The 13,482-nt window shown below is 35.8% G+C and overlaps 1 protein-coding gene across 1 annotated transcript; it reads left to right on the top strand.

The window, feature by feature from the left end:
* Positions 1-8,937: 8,937 nt before the first annotated feature.
* Positions 8,938-9,858, top strand: LOC111207254 (EPIDERMAL PATTERNING FACTOR-like protein 5). The gene is made up of 2 exons (XM_022705134.2): positions 8,938-9,232; positions 9,458-9,858. The coding sequence occupies exons 1-2, from the start codon at positions 8,977-8,979 to the stop codon at positions 9,694-9,696; spliced, it is 495 nt and encodes a 164-aa protein (XP_022560855.2). The 5' UTR covers positions 8,938-8,976; the 3' UTR covers positions 9,697-9,858.
* Positions 9,859-13,482: the final 3,624 nt, after the last annotated feature.

The following is a 13,482-nucleotide window of genomic DNA, read 5'->3' on the forward strand; positions in this document are numbered from 1 at the left end:
TACCTGGTCAAGAGACATGCATCTAGTTAATGCATAAAACAATGAAAAGGGTCTGTTGTAAAACCATATTCTTTGTTGATTTACCTGGAGTTCATGCAAATAAGCCAATCCTTGAGCTGCACGGAGCATGATCTCAAGCCTTTGATGGGATCTGGGCTAAACTCACCATGAAGATCACCTCTGAGATCACAATTGGTTTCAAAATCTGTAAAGGAGTGCATTCTAAATCGGTCTGATAAAATTGGGAAGACTATTTTCTTCAGGCCCTGAAAGGACAAAGTCGTATGTAAAGCAAATAACACGCTTCGGATCAGCTACACGGAACATAGCCTTGCTATTGGAGTGTGTAGATGGAGCCATGCTTGAGCCGACTTTCATATCACTCGAGATGGTTTTGAGCAATAATACCTTGTGCCCCTGTACCCTATAGATAAGATCAAAGTACTATTTTATTCAATATATAGAAGAAGCATGCCTATTATATGCACTACGAGAAAACACAAGCTTAACGAGGAAAGTTAAAGAGGAAAAACAATCCTCGTAAATTTACGTCGATTTTACGAGGAACTTACGTGGAAAAATAATGTCATCGTTATTTCCTCGTAAAGTAACAACAAAAGCGTTTCGTCGTAAAGTCGATGTAACTTAACATGTCTTTTACGAGGAAATACTATTTCCTCGTAAATACGACGTAAACTTCGCGTGTTATTTACGAGGAAATAATTAACGTGTATTTAGCGAGGAAATTTTGAATCCATCAACTTTGTAGGTGTTACACGTTTTTTTTGCCACCTAATTAATTTTCGTCGTAAATTCATAGGAAAATTACAACTACCAGATTCGAAATTTCCTATAAGTATGGATGTTTGAACATCATTTTAAACACACCAACAACAAAAAACGTGAAAGAAAAAAATGGCTGGCTCCGGAACTATTTACGAGTTGCGGAAGTGGATGTATATGCGTAGAGATGCTAACGGGAGAGTGACGAAAGAATACCTTGCGGGGCTGGAGACATTTATGCATCAAGCAGATTCAACACCGCTCGCCCAAGAAAGTGGTAAGATGTTCTGTCCTTGTCGGAAATGCAACAATTCGAAACTGACAAAACGTGAAAATGTTTGGAAGCATTTAATAAATAGAGGTTTCACGCCAAATTACTATATCTGGTTTCAACATGGAGAAGGTTTTAATTATGATCAGAATGAAGCTAGTAGTAGTAATAGCAATTTTCAGGAAAAAGAACCGGTTGATCATCATTTGCATAATGAACATAGTTACCATCAGGAGGAGATGGTAGATTATGATAGGGTTCATGATATGGTAGCTGATGCATTCGTAGCTCATGATGAAGATGAAGAACCTAATAAAGATGCAAAAAAGTTTTACGAAATGTTAAACGTGGCGAATCAACCACTTTACAGTGGTTGTAGAGAAGGTCTCTCTAAATTGTCGTTGGCTGCTAGAATGATGAATAATAAAACTGATCACAATCTACCTGAAAGTTTTATGAACGAATGGGCAGACTTGTTTAAAGAGTATTTGCCGGAAGACAATGTGTCTGCTGATTCTTATTATGAGATTCAGAAACTGGTTTATAGTCTTGGGTTTCCTTCAGAGATGATAGATGTTTGCATCGACAACTGCATGATCTATTGGGGAGATGATGAGAAGCTAGAAGAATGTCGATTCTGCAAGAAGCCACGATTCAAGCCGCAAGGACGGGGACGTAATAGGGTACCGTACCAAAGGATGTGGTACCTACCAATTACAGACACATTGAAAAGATTGTATCAATCAGAGCAGACTGCTGGAAAGATGAGATGGCATGCCGAGCATACTCAGACGGATGGTGAGATGACTCATCCATCAGATGCAAGAGCCTGGAAACATTTCAACAAAGTACATCCAGATTTCGCTAGCAATAGCCGGAATGTGTATCTCGGACTATGCACAGATGGATTTAGTCCGTTCGGAATGTCAGGGAGACAATATTCATTGTGGCCAGTCTTTCTTACACCATACAACCTGCCACGGGAGATGTGCATGCAACGGGAGTTGCTATTCTTGACCATATTAATACATGTTCTGAACCATCCAAAAAGGTCCCTGGATGTTTTCCTACAACCACTGATAAAAGAGTTGGAGAATTTGTGGTCAACAGGGGTGAGGACGTATGACTGTTCAACGAAGACAAATTTTGTGGACCATAAGTGATTTTCCTGCCTATGGGATGTTGTCTGGAAGGACTACACATGGGAGATTAGCTTGTCCATATTGTAATGGAACGACAGATGCGTTTCAACTGAAGAATGGTAGGAAGACAAGTTGGTTTGATTGTCACCGTCGATTTCTTCCCATTGGCCATCCTTACCGAAGAAACAAGAATTTGTTTAGGCAAAAAAGGGTTGTGAGAGACACTCCTCCTCCATATCTAAGTGGAGAACAAATTGAAGCGTAAATCGACTACTACGGAGCTAACGAAACAGTTCGTTGGGGTGGTAATGGCATGTCCCTCGTAATATGCTTGATTCTTACGGTGTTCATCACAACTGACACAGGAAGAGTATATTTTGGGAGTTGCCATATTGGAAGGATCTTCTTCTGCGCCACAACCTCGATGTGATGCATATTGAGAAGAATTTCTTTGATAACATCATGAATACAAAATTGAATGTCCCAGGGAAAACAAAAGACAACATAAAATCGAGGTTGGACTTGCCGGATATTTTCTCAAGAAGCCAATTACATATTAAAAGCAATGGACAAGTTCCCGTTCCGATATTCAGATTGTCTTCAGAAAAAAAGTCGGTGTTGTTCAACTGGGTGGCATCAAAAGTGAAGTTCCCCGATGGGTATGTTTTGAATCTCTCTAGATGTGTTGAAAAGGGTCAAAAGTTCTCCGGGATGAAGAGTCATGATTGTCATGTCTTTATGCAACGACTACTGCCCTTTGCATTTGCGCAGAGACAACGACGACTTTGTTTCTTAAGTCGAAGAAACATTTCCTGGTATATCCACAAGTGACGTAGACAAAAGGAAAGATCAACACTTCATTAAGTGGTTGCGGAATCAGGTATTAACTCAAACTCTTTTTTCATACATGATCTGTATTTCAACATTCTCTTTATTTTTGCAGGTTGATTATGACGACGATGCAGATTATCCTAAGTGGTTACACGAAGTAATTCAATCTCCACTTGTAAAGGTCACCACATCACAGATGTATTTCACACGAGGCTATACTTTTCACACATATGAGTATGGTAGACAGCGGGCGACCAGTAACTATGGAATATGTGTGAAAGGGGAAACAGATTTCTACGGGATCTTGACGGAGATTATTGAAGTCGAATTTCCAGGGATACTGAAGCTGAAATGCGTCCTCTTCAAATGTGAATGGTTCGACCCCGTCGTCAACAAAGGTGTTCGGTCTAACAAATTCGGTGTAGTTGATGTCAACGGTGGACGAAGGTACAACAAATTCGAGCCTTTCATCTTAGCTTCACAAGCAGACCAATTTAGCTTCCTTCCATACCCTCGGATGAGAGATTCAGGTATAAATTGGTTAGCAGTGATCAAAGTTACACCACGAGGACGAATCATCAGTGGAGAAGAACCACCATTACAAGAATAACAGATAAATGAAGTCGAGGAACCTGAAAAAGAAATTGATGACATCCTTCTCATTGATCCGCATAATCACGAGTACGAAGATCTTACCGATGATGCCACAGACGAATCTGTTGAAGACGAGTTTAATGAAAATGATGATGTTTCTAGTGATGACGAGAATGTCGATGTATCCGATTGATGTATTTGATTTTGTGTAGGGTGTTTTATGAATAAGATGTGGGAGTTTGTTTTATGAATAAGGTAATGTGGGAGTTTGTTTTATGAATAAGCAAATGTGGGAATTGTGGTTTGGAATGGAAATAAAGATGGGGTTTGGAATATATGAAGTAAAAAATAAGGAATATAGGGTTTGGGGTTTGGGTTTCGGATTTTAGGGATTTAAACATAACACTCGTTAATTCCTCGTAAAGCGACGTCAAACTTACGACGCATGCCTCGTTAATTCCACGTAAGAGAGAATCGTCGTAACGGACTCGTAAGAAGACGAGGAAGTAACGATGAAATAAAAAATAAAGAAAGCGACCCCTGTTAAATCCACGTAGGACGAAATCGTCGTAAACACCTCGTAAAATAAATAAAGAACATGGGCCTCGTTAATTCCACGTAGGACGAAATCATCGTAAATACCTCGTAGTGTAAAAACTAGGAAAAAAAAAAAAAGAAGAAAAATATCAGATTCACATGTGGCAAGACTTCCAGCAATTATAATACGTAAGTCTCATCCACATGAATTCTAATATCTTCATCTCTTCCTTTTTTTTCAAATATTTATAATTTGAATAGATTTTTTTTTAGGAGTGTGATTTGAGATAGGGTGTGATTTGGGAGTTTGTGTGTGGTTTGAGAAGGAGAGTTGTGGGTATATTTATAGGAAAGCGCGGCTCGTCAATTCCACGTAAGCAAAATCGTCGTTAATACCTCGTATATAAAAACGCGGGCTTTGTAATTCATCGCTATTTCCTCGTACAATAAAACGCGGGCCTTTGTAATTGCTCGCTATTTCGTCGTAACCTTACGAGGAATTTGCAACGATATTAAAATTGTCGTTAATACCTCGTATATAAAAATGCGGACCTTTGTAATTCCTCGCTATTTCCTCGTACATTAAAACGCGGGCCTTTGTAATTGCTCGCTATTTCTTCGTACAATAAAATGCGGGCCTTTGTAATTGTTCGCTATTTCGTAGTAACCTTACGCGACGATATGTAATCTTATATATACCCCCGAGCGCTCACTCTTTCTTTCCTCTCTACTTCCTCTCCACTTCCTCTCCATTTGTGGCAATGGTAAGCCTCTCTAATCCTCTCTAATTTGGTTAGTTTAGGATAGATTAGGTGGTTAGTATAGAGAATTTAGATAGGTTTACGAATTTTATGTTATTTAGTGTTGATTAGGTTGAGAAATATACTGTTGATCTTAAATTTAAAAATTAATTTTTTTTCCCAGGTTCGAAAAGGCAGACTTACTGCTCATTACAGAGAGATGTTTGGTGAGCCGGGTAGTCGTTTCGACCCGTCTTCTTCAGCTTCCGGTTCTTCGGGTCAGGAGACTGTCCCGGAGACTCAGTACACTCAGAGAGTCTCTGGGTCTCCTTCTTCTAGTGCACCATCGGCTCCTCATGTGCCTTTCCCGATGGCTCATCCGACGATGCCTCCTCATGTGCCTCCTCTGATGGCACCTCCGACGCCCGCCGAGATTCATCCCGATTTGATGGTGCCTCCGAGTGCTCCTTACTCGCAGTACACTATAGAGTACATTCTCCGTCTGCCAGGCAGAGAAGGTTTACCAGTCATCGACCCCGACCGACCGGACGAAACTTTGTGGTATGTTACATAATTATTTTTTATTCGTTTTAAATTCTTTTATAACATTAAAAAATAATTTATATTTTAAATTTGTATTTTCCAGGTTTGGGGTTGACGGATGTTTTGCATCAGACGTAACCGAGACGATCGAAGGTTACTTCTCCATGACACATCCGAACTGGAGTAAGAAGCCTCACTACGTCAGAAAGACGTGGTTCAAAATTTACGCTGTAAGTTTCTATTAATTAATTATATATACTTTAATTTTTTCATAATTTATATATATACTTTCTAAAAACTAATTGTTAATTTATTTTATCCAACAGCAAAAATATAATTGGGCCTTGGGGATCACTGAGAGGGTGAGGAAGAAGTTTATCGCGAAGGCGAAAGTTCACTTGTTGGACACGGTCTCCAACTGGAAGGGTGACTGGATCGTGAAGGGGTATGAGCGTGGCAAACCCGCTGAGCTCACCACGGATGTGTGGGATGGCCTCATCCGTTCTTGGCGTCTTCCTGATTGCATTAGAATCGTCCAGTCTTGCTCTAACTCCCGTAACACGGTCGATGAACACGGAAACGGGCCGATGCTTCACACTACGGGCCAAAAGCCTCACGCCGGTGTCCGTTTGGAAATGGTAATTAAATATTTTATTAAATAATTTTTTTAATATATATATTTTTATTCTAACTTTCTTAAATGTTTTTTAGGCCAAAGAGACGAGACATCTCCCGTCTCTTTTGGAACTTTACAAGAGGACCCACAAGAACAAGGCGGGCGTATTTGTAGATGGCAAGTCCGAGCAAATCTACAACGACGTGGTTGCTCGGGTTGAAGACCGCAAGATCCAGCTGACCCAGCAGTCTACCGACGGATTACCCGTCACCTTATCCACACTTGAAGTGGATAAGATTTACGAGGAAGTAAATTTTCTAAAAATTTTATTATTCATTTAATTTAACTTTAAATTTTTACTAACAATATTTATTTTTTGTTTTTAAGGTTGTCCCTAAAAAAAGGGACGGACGTTGGAGATTGGTTCCGTCAACGATGTTCCGAGAGCGACATCGTCTTATGGTCAGCGACGGGATGATGAAGTCTCTCAGCTGCGTAGAGAGTCCGATGAGCTGGGTAGAGAGTTGAGCTCGACGCGATATGCGTTCACAGCTCGTGTGGGTGGACTCAAGGGCTTCTTGGACATTGTAGCGGCCACAAATCCGGAATGGGATATCTTGTTGAGGACCATGCGACAACGAAATCCTATTCCAGGCGAGTCATCATCCGACACACATGCCGAGGCGGATGTAGCGGCGAGGAGTGATGAATACTACCGGGCGATGAACGATTCTTAGTTCTTTTTTATTCGGTTCTTGTATTATAAATTCAAAATTTATTTATATATAAATTTTTTTGGTTTTTGATCTTTTTAGAATTTTAATTTTATTAAAAAATTAAATTATTTTAATTATTTTTTAATAATATTTTTATATTTCTGTAAAATAATGAAATGAAGTAAATTCGTAGCTAATGTTGTGACTTCTTTACGTGGAAGTTTAACGAGTTCTTTACGAGGAATATTTTACAAGGAAATGACGTGGAAAAGTATAGGTGTTCTTTATGAGAAAAACTTTCAAAGTATTTACGTGAACTTTACGAGGATATATTTTCGAGTTATTTACGTGAGTTTTACGAGGAACTCGTTTCGAGGTATTTACGAGGAAACTTAGCGGCATCCTTACGTGGAAGCTTTACGTGTTTTTTACGACGAAATGCTTTTCTTCGTTTTTACGACGAAATCATTTCCTCGTTATGTTACAACGAATTAGCGAGGAAATATGCGTTACGACAAACGTTTAACGACGAAACGGGTTTCTTCGGTAATTCCTCGTAAACTTGCTTTTACGACGAATTCACGAGGAAAACCGCCCTCGTAAATCTTGTGTTTTCTTGTAGTGATGGTGAACAGACAATAATAAGCGATGAATACTGGATTGATTTATATCAGAAAGCTAAATAGTATGTCTCCTTTGGCGTGGTTGCAAGCTTCCCAGGAATGAAGAAACAACATCTTTGAAGTGGATGGTCCTATGACAGCCACTTGATTGAAGAAAAGTGCAGGAGCAGTGGTAGTAGTGTCTTACTGTCGAGTAGCCATGGTATTATTAGGAATGGGTCAATGAAATTTTGCGACTGAGAAAAAGATTGATGGGGATATAAATATTCTGATGAGGGGAACACAGAGAGTTGGACATTTCTAATAAGTGAGTTATGATGGTTACTTGAAGAGCCATCGGAATCGTTGGTTAGGAGGAATGCACAAAGCTTCGTCTTGAAGGGTGATTAAGGAGCATTAAAGGTTGGGTTCGGTTTTTTCATTGATGAGGATACATGCGTTATTCCGGAGGAAGGAGATAGACAATTGATTTCGAGAGTTTGATGTCGGAAGAAGCGCCTAGGGTTCGCGAGGAAGAGGCTGAAAGATGACTACTGGACCTCAAGAAAAATAATAAAAAAGGACTTAAACCTTTGCTTGTTGCAAGATAAATGTTGGGCCGTAATGACAAGGTAAAATGATTGGCGGGAAAATTTTTTGTCTATATGACATCCTCTTTGGTTTTCAAATTAACTCATTTTATACGGTAGAGATATTAAAGAATGTTAAAGAATGAGATTTCTCCTGAAAATATACCTCCATTTAATGTATAATATATAATGGTAGTCCAAATATACAACTTATAGGTCCTCTATCGTAATTACTAGATTATATAAAACATTCATATGTTGAAACGAATTAGAGCCCATGTGGAATTAAATGTAGAAGTGACAGGAATAAATATAGTAAATAGCCTTTTTGACTACCAAGGGAGATTAATTTTCTCCGAAGTGAATTTAAATGGTTTGTCTTTCTCTTTGTTGGATTCACGAATCTAGTTAGTTGGAGTGTGGATCACTCAATCAATCATTTTTGTATTTTTATTCGTAACAAAAGTAAAATATGTATAAATATGTATATGAATTACAGGCACCATTGATCTTTCTTTCTTTTTTTTTGTCACAGAGGCACCATTGATTTGTAACTTTTTTTGCCGTAGTTCTATTTTTTTTTATTTTTCTCAAACAAAACTTCTAATAAGTTTTACAAAATCCATACATTCGCTGTTATGTCAATTGATTAGTACATTAGAAAAATATTATACAAAGATATCGAAGATTTGTGATAATGTTTTTCATTTTTACTAGACAACCGAATTGTTGTGAAAACGTTTCTAATTAATCATACGATATGATTCTAAACGCATTATGGCTATGATATCTTTGTCCATACTACTCATCGTATGAACTAATTAAATAAATACTCCAGATGTTAAATAGATAAATTAAAACGGTAGATGTATAAGTATAACATCTGTGATTAGAGTGGTGGGTTTTTGGTCCACCTGAGCCAAATAGTAACTTTGAAGTTGATATAGTTGTACCCACAAGGGAACCATGTGGCTATCCAATGCTTTAAATAATTGGGAGACGAATGATATAATGATTGACGAAGAGGGTTTAATCACATCCGTTTTCTCTTTCGCTATCTTTATTCATCACTCCTTTACATGTCTGTTTGAGTTTGGACCAATTTACTCCAAACTCCTAAACCCCAAAACCTATCATCACCGGTTCTGGCTAATGGGAGTCGTCTTCCGTTGCTCCCACCGTCGTTTCATCTCAACTGTCGTTGTCTTTACTCTCCTTTTCATTTCTTTTTCCTACTCCGCAACCGCCTCTCCTTATCAAGATCTTAGTAAGAATTCGCTTTCAAACTCTTTCGTTTATCATACTTATTTTATTTATATGGCATAAAAGTCCTTTAGTCAATATGGAATGCTATTCCTGGACTTCAGAGGCAATCGCATACTCAATTTTGTAAATGTTTCGTTACTTACAAAGTGGAGGACGATAAAAACAACATATCTTCTTTATCATTGCTTAAATACTAGAGAGTGAGTTAACTCGTGTTTTAAACTAGGGGGAGGGCTTGTGGAGAGTAGGAAGGAGGCAGGTGGGTCGGGTTTGCCGGGTCGGATCGTAGATCAGAAGCGGTTAGGTGGTCCGGGCTCGGCGCCTCCGATTTGTAGATCGAAGTGCGGGAAGTGTGAGCCGTGTAAAGCAGTTCACGTTCCGATTCAACCAGGTCTTATTGCGCCATTGGAGTATTACCCCGAAGCCTGGCGCTGCAAGTGTGGCAACAAAATCTCCATGCCCTAACTTGAACACCTTACACAATTTGTGACTTTGAAAAATCCAAATTTTCCTTTTATCGTGATTAATTGCTCTTCTTCTTTTTTCTTATCCCGGCTTATTAACTTTCTATAGTGGTTTGATGTGCTATTGATGGATATTTATGTGGATAAGATTGTATTTATCATCTTTCATTTTTCTCACAAGTCACTACTCATCACTATTTTAAAATAATCTGATGAAATTTACTTCTTAAAGTTTAAGATGCTCTGACAATGGAGTCTAATAATATAGCGATTTGTATTGTAATCAGTTACTTTTATCAGTTTATGTAACCATCTGGACTTGATTTTAATGTTTTTATGCTTTTGACAGTATTTTAGTAAATCGTTAGTTTTTTAAATTTTGAATAGCCAAAAATTATCTGTTATAGTGGACTACACCCGACAAGTAGTGGCCTAATGGCTGTCAACTCGAGGAACCATTTAAACCTATGGGTCCAAACATATAAGGAGCATATATAATTAAACTAGAGGGGATTATTATCTATAAATACAGGGAAATGACACTTAATAAGGAAGGCAATGTATATTATAGTGATTTCAATAAGATTATCTAAATACTGCTATCATTTTTGTTAAAATGCTATCATATCTATTACATCATCTCTAATCTATAGCATTTTTTACTCTAAATGCTATAATAGAGAAAAATTCTCTCCAATCCACCTCTAATTCTTTCTCTAAAATAGAAATTACTATTTTCACCTCTATATTTAAAGGAAAAAATATAATATAGCCATTTACAATATAGTCATTTAACTTTTTACTTTAATAATTATAACCAAAAATAAATGCTTTTTAGTGAAATACACTTTTTATATAATAGAATTATACTTTTTATTTACATAATAGTTTTACAAGAAATATTAAATTTAAATAATATCGTAGTTTTATGAAATGTTAAAATAAATGAGAAATTTGGCTCTATAGCCATATAAAAAACTAAAATAAATAAACTAACCATCCTTCCCCTTCGCTTTCTTCCTTTTTTTTCCTATATCTCTCTAACTCATGGCTAAATTCTTAGGTGACGATTTTTTGAATTAGTTTCGGGTTTTAGTTTTTAGTTAAAATAAATGAGAAATTTGGCTCTATAGCCATATAAAAAACTAAAATAAAAAAACTAACCATCCTTCCCCTTCTCTCTCTTCCTTTTTCTTCATATATCTCTCTAACTCATGGTTAAATTCTTAGGTGATGACTTTTTTAATTAGTTTCTGGTTTTAGTTTTTAGTTTTTAGATTTTGGTTTTGCTGTATTTGTTTGTTTTTCAAAAAATTATCAATAATTTTTTTTTAAAAATAAAAAAGCAATAAAATATTTAGAAGTTTTCATTAAAATTTATCAAAATATAGTGATTGTTATTTAAAAATATTTTATTAAATTAATTTACTTTTTAAGTATCATACTAAAATATAAAACACAAAATATCTATAAATTATAAAAAAATTACAAATACTAAAAATATTAAAATATTTATAAATTTTCTTAAATATAACATATTTATTTTTAACACTTCAATGTCTATTCTTCAAAATTTATATAATATGTTATATTAAGAATTTTTTATGTTTTTATAAAGTTTTAGTTATTGTTTAGTGTGTCTAATAATTCTAAAACTATTCAATAATTTCATTTATATAAATTAATAACTAATGGTTTACAAATAATAAGCATTATACCATATGGCTATTATATATAAATATCAAAATTTATTTACAGATATGAGACACGAATAAACTATTTTGCATTATTTTTAAATGATATCTTATCTATAACAATTTGCATGGAAATCACTCTATGAAATATCATTCATTTTTTTATTAACTACACAAATGCAGTAATTTTTATTAAAAAAATAGTTTTTTCTCTTAAAAGCCCACAAAAATTGTTTTTTTTTGTTTTTCTTCATAAATTGGTTGACGTTTTGTAAAACTAGTTTTCCTAAAATTTAGGGAATATATTTGTCTAAAATCTTGATTAGCAAATCAAATGGTTTTTACAAAAACTAAAACTAAAATTTAAGACTTGATTGGGTAAAAAATAATTTTTACAAAAACAAACACAAAAACCAAAAACTAAAGCAAAAACCACAAACAATCAACCTCTTAATTTTTTAACTTTATCACAAATAAAATTTATTATTTGTAAAACTAAAAAAAAATATATCAAGAATATATTTTTTTGAGGAGAAAATAAAAGAATATATTGGATCTTTATTATAAATTTCTGCTATTTAAAAAAAAAAAAATAGGAAGATATATTGAAGATGGTCTTATAAAGAACTTAATAACACGTCTATGTGCTGAAGGACTATTTTGGCCGTGTTCGTTTACATGTCGCGCGACCTACGACCTACGACATGCGACCTGCGACTGATCGCAGGTCGCAGGTTCTTGTTCGTTTTGCTGTCGCGTAACATGCGACCTGCAATTGGTCGCAAGTCGCAAGTCGCAGGTTGTTGTTCGTTTTGATGTCGCGCGACTGATCGCGCGACCAGTCGCGGGTTTCCAATTAAGTCGCCCGAAAAAACAGCGACTAAAAATTAAAAAAATTTTGATCGCGCGACTGGTCGCATGTCGCAGATCGCAGGTCGCGCGACACGTAAACGAACAAAGTTTTATTCGCAGGTCGCAGGTTTAGTAGCAGGTCGCAAATCGCAAGTCGCGCGACACGTAAACGAACGTAATCTTAGTCGCAGATCGCATGTCGCAGGTCGCGCGACACGTAAACGAACATGGCCTTTATACTGAAAATAAATTTTGATGACACATGTGAGCAAGAGCAGTCGTTACATTTATGGTTCTTCGCAGTTTTTTTCCCCAAAATTCACCACGAACTCACAGATGTACTCGTGCGTGCTGCATACCTTGTTTCTTCATATATTAATGTCTGCTTTTGTTTTTATGTCTGATAAGCTTTTTACTTTACGAAAATTTCAAAATGTTTCAATCTTATCGTCGTTTAAAATGATACATCTTGCGTACCCTTCAATTATACTACTGTAGGTGTTTACTCATGAATAGTACGTTTTTGTGTGCTATGAATTATGTTTTTATAATTTAGTCACAAAATTATGATTAGAATTTCGAGCTTTAGACTATCTCCACCTCGTCTTTATATTTTCCTTTAAAATAGATAAACTCTATTATTGAGGTGAAAATGCTCTAGTGTATGACTCTATAATAGAGTTCATCTATTTATAAGTAAAAATATAGAAATATGCTATTTTCACTTTTAAATATAGAGGTAAAAAATAATTTTCCTCTATATTTTTCTCTAAAATAGAGAAGCTCTAATATAGAGTCATACATTAGAGTATTTCACTTCTATAATAGATATCTCTATTTTAGAAAAAATTATAGAGGTTTACATTGGAGATGTTTTTATAGATAGTCTTAACCTGAACTTTTATCGATTTTTATTATAAAATATTTGTAAGATTTATATTCTTTATTAGAAAAGATTGGATATACAGATCACAAATGATATCTCAATCGTATGATGATAGATTGATAGTGTGTTACGTGGTGCACATAAACCTATGTAAGACAGTAAAGAGTACGAAACACACGAGTTGGTCTTACAGAATTATTGCAATTTATTTTCCAAGTCAAAGTCAGTTTTTCACATGCACGTGGGGCCTCTTTCTACTATTTGTTATTGCTTTGTTCCGGTTTGATTTTTTTAGACGTTTTTTCTTCGTATTGGTATTTCGTTCTTATACAGAGTAATACATTTAACTGAACAA

Source organism: Brassica napus, chromosome C1 (genome assembly GCF_020379485.1).
Source record: "Brassica napus cultivar Da-Ae chromosome C1, Da-Ae, whole genome shotgun sequence".
Taxonomy (NCBI): Eukaryota; Viridiplantae; Streptophyta; class Magnoliopsida; order Brassicales; family Brassicaceae; genus Brassica; species Brassica napus.

Coding starts and splice junctions, on each gene's coding strand:
- LOC111207254 (XM_022705134.2), top strand. CDS start 8,977: ATGATTGACGAAGAGGGTTTAATCACATCCGTTTTCTCTTTCGCTATC. Junction 9,233..9,457: donor CTCTCCTTATCAAGATCTTA/GTAAGAATTCGC, acceptor GTTTTAAACTAG/GGGGAGGGCTTGTGGAGAGT.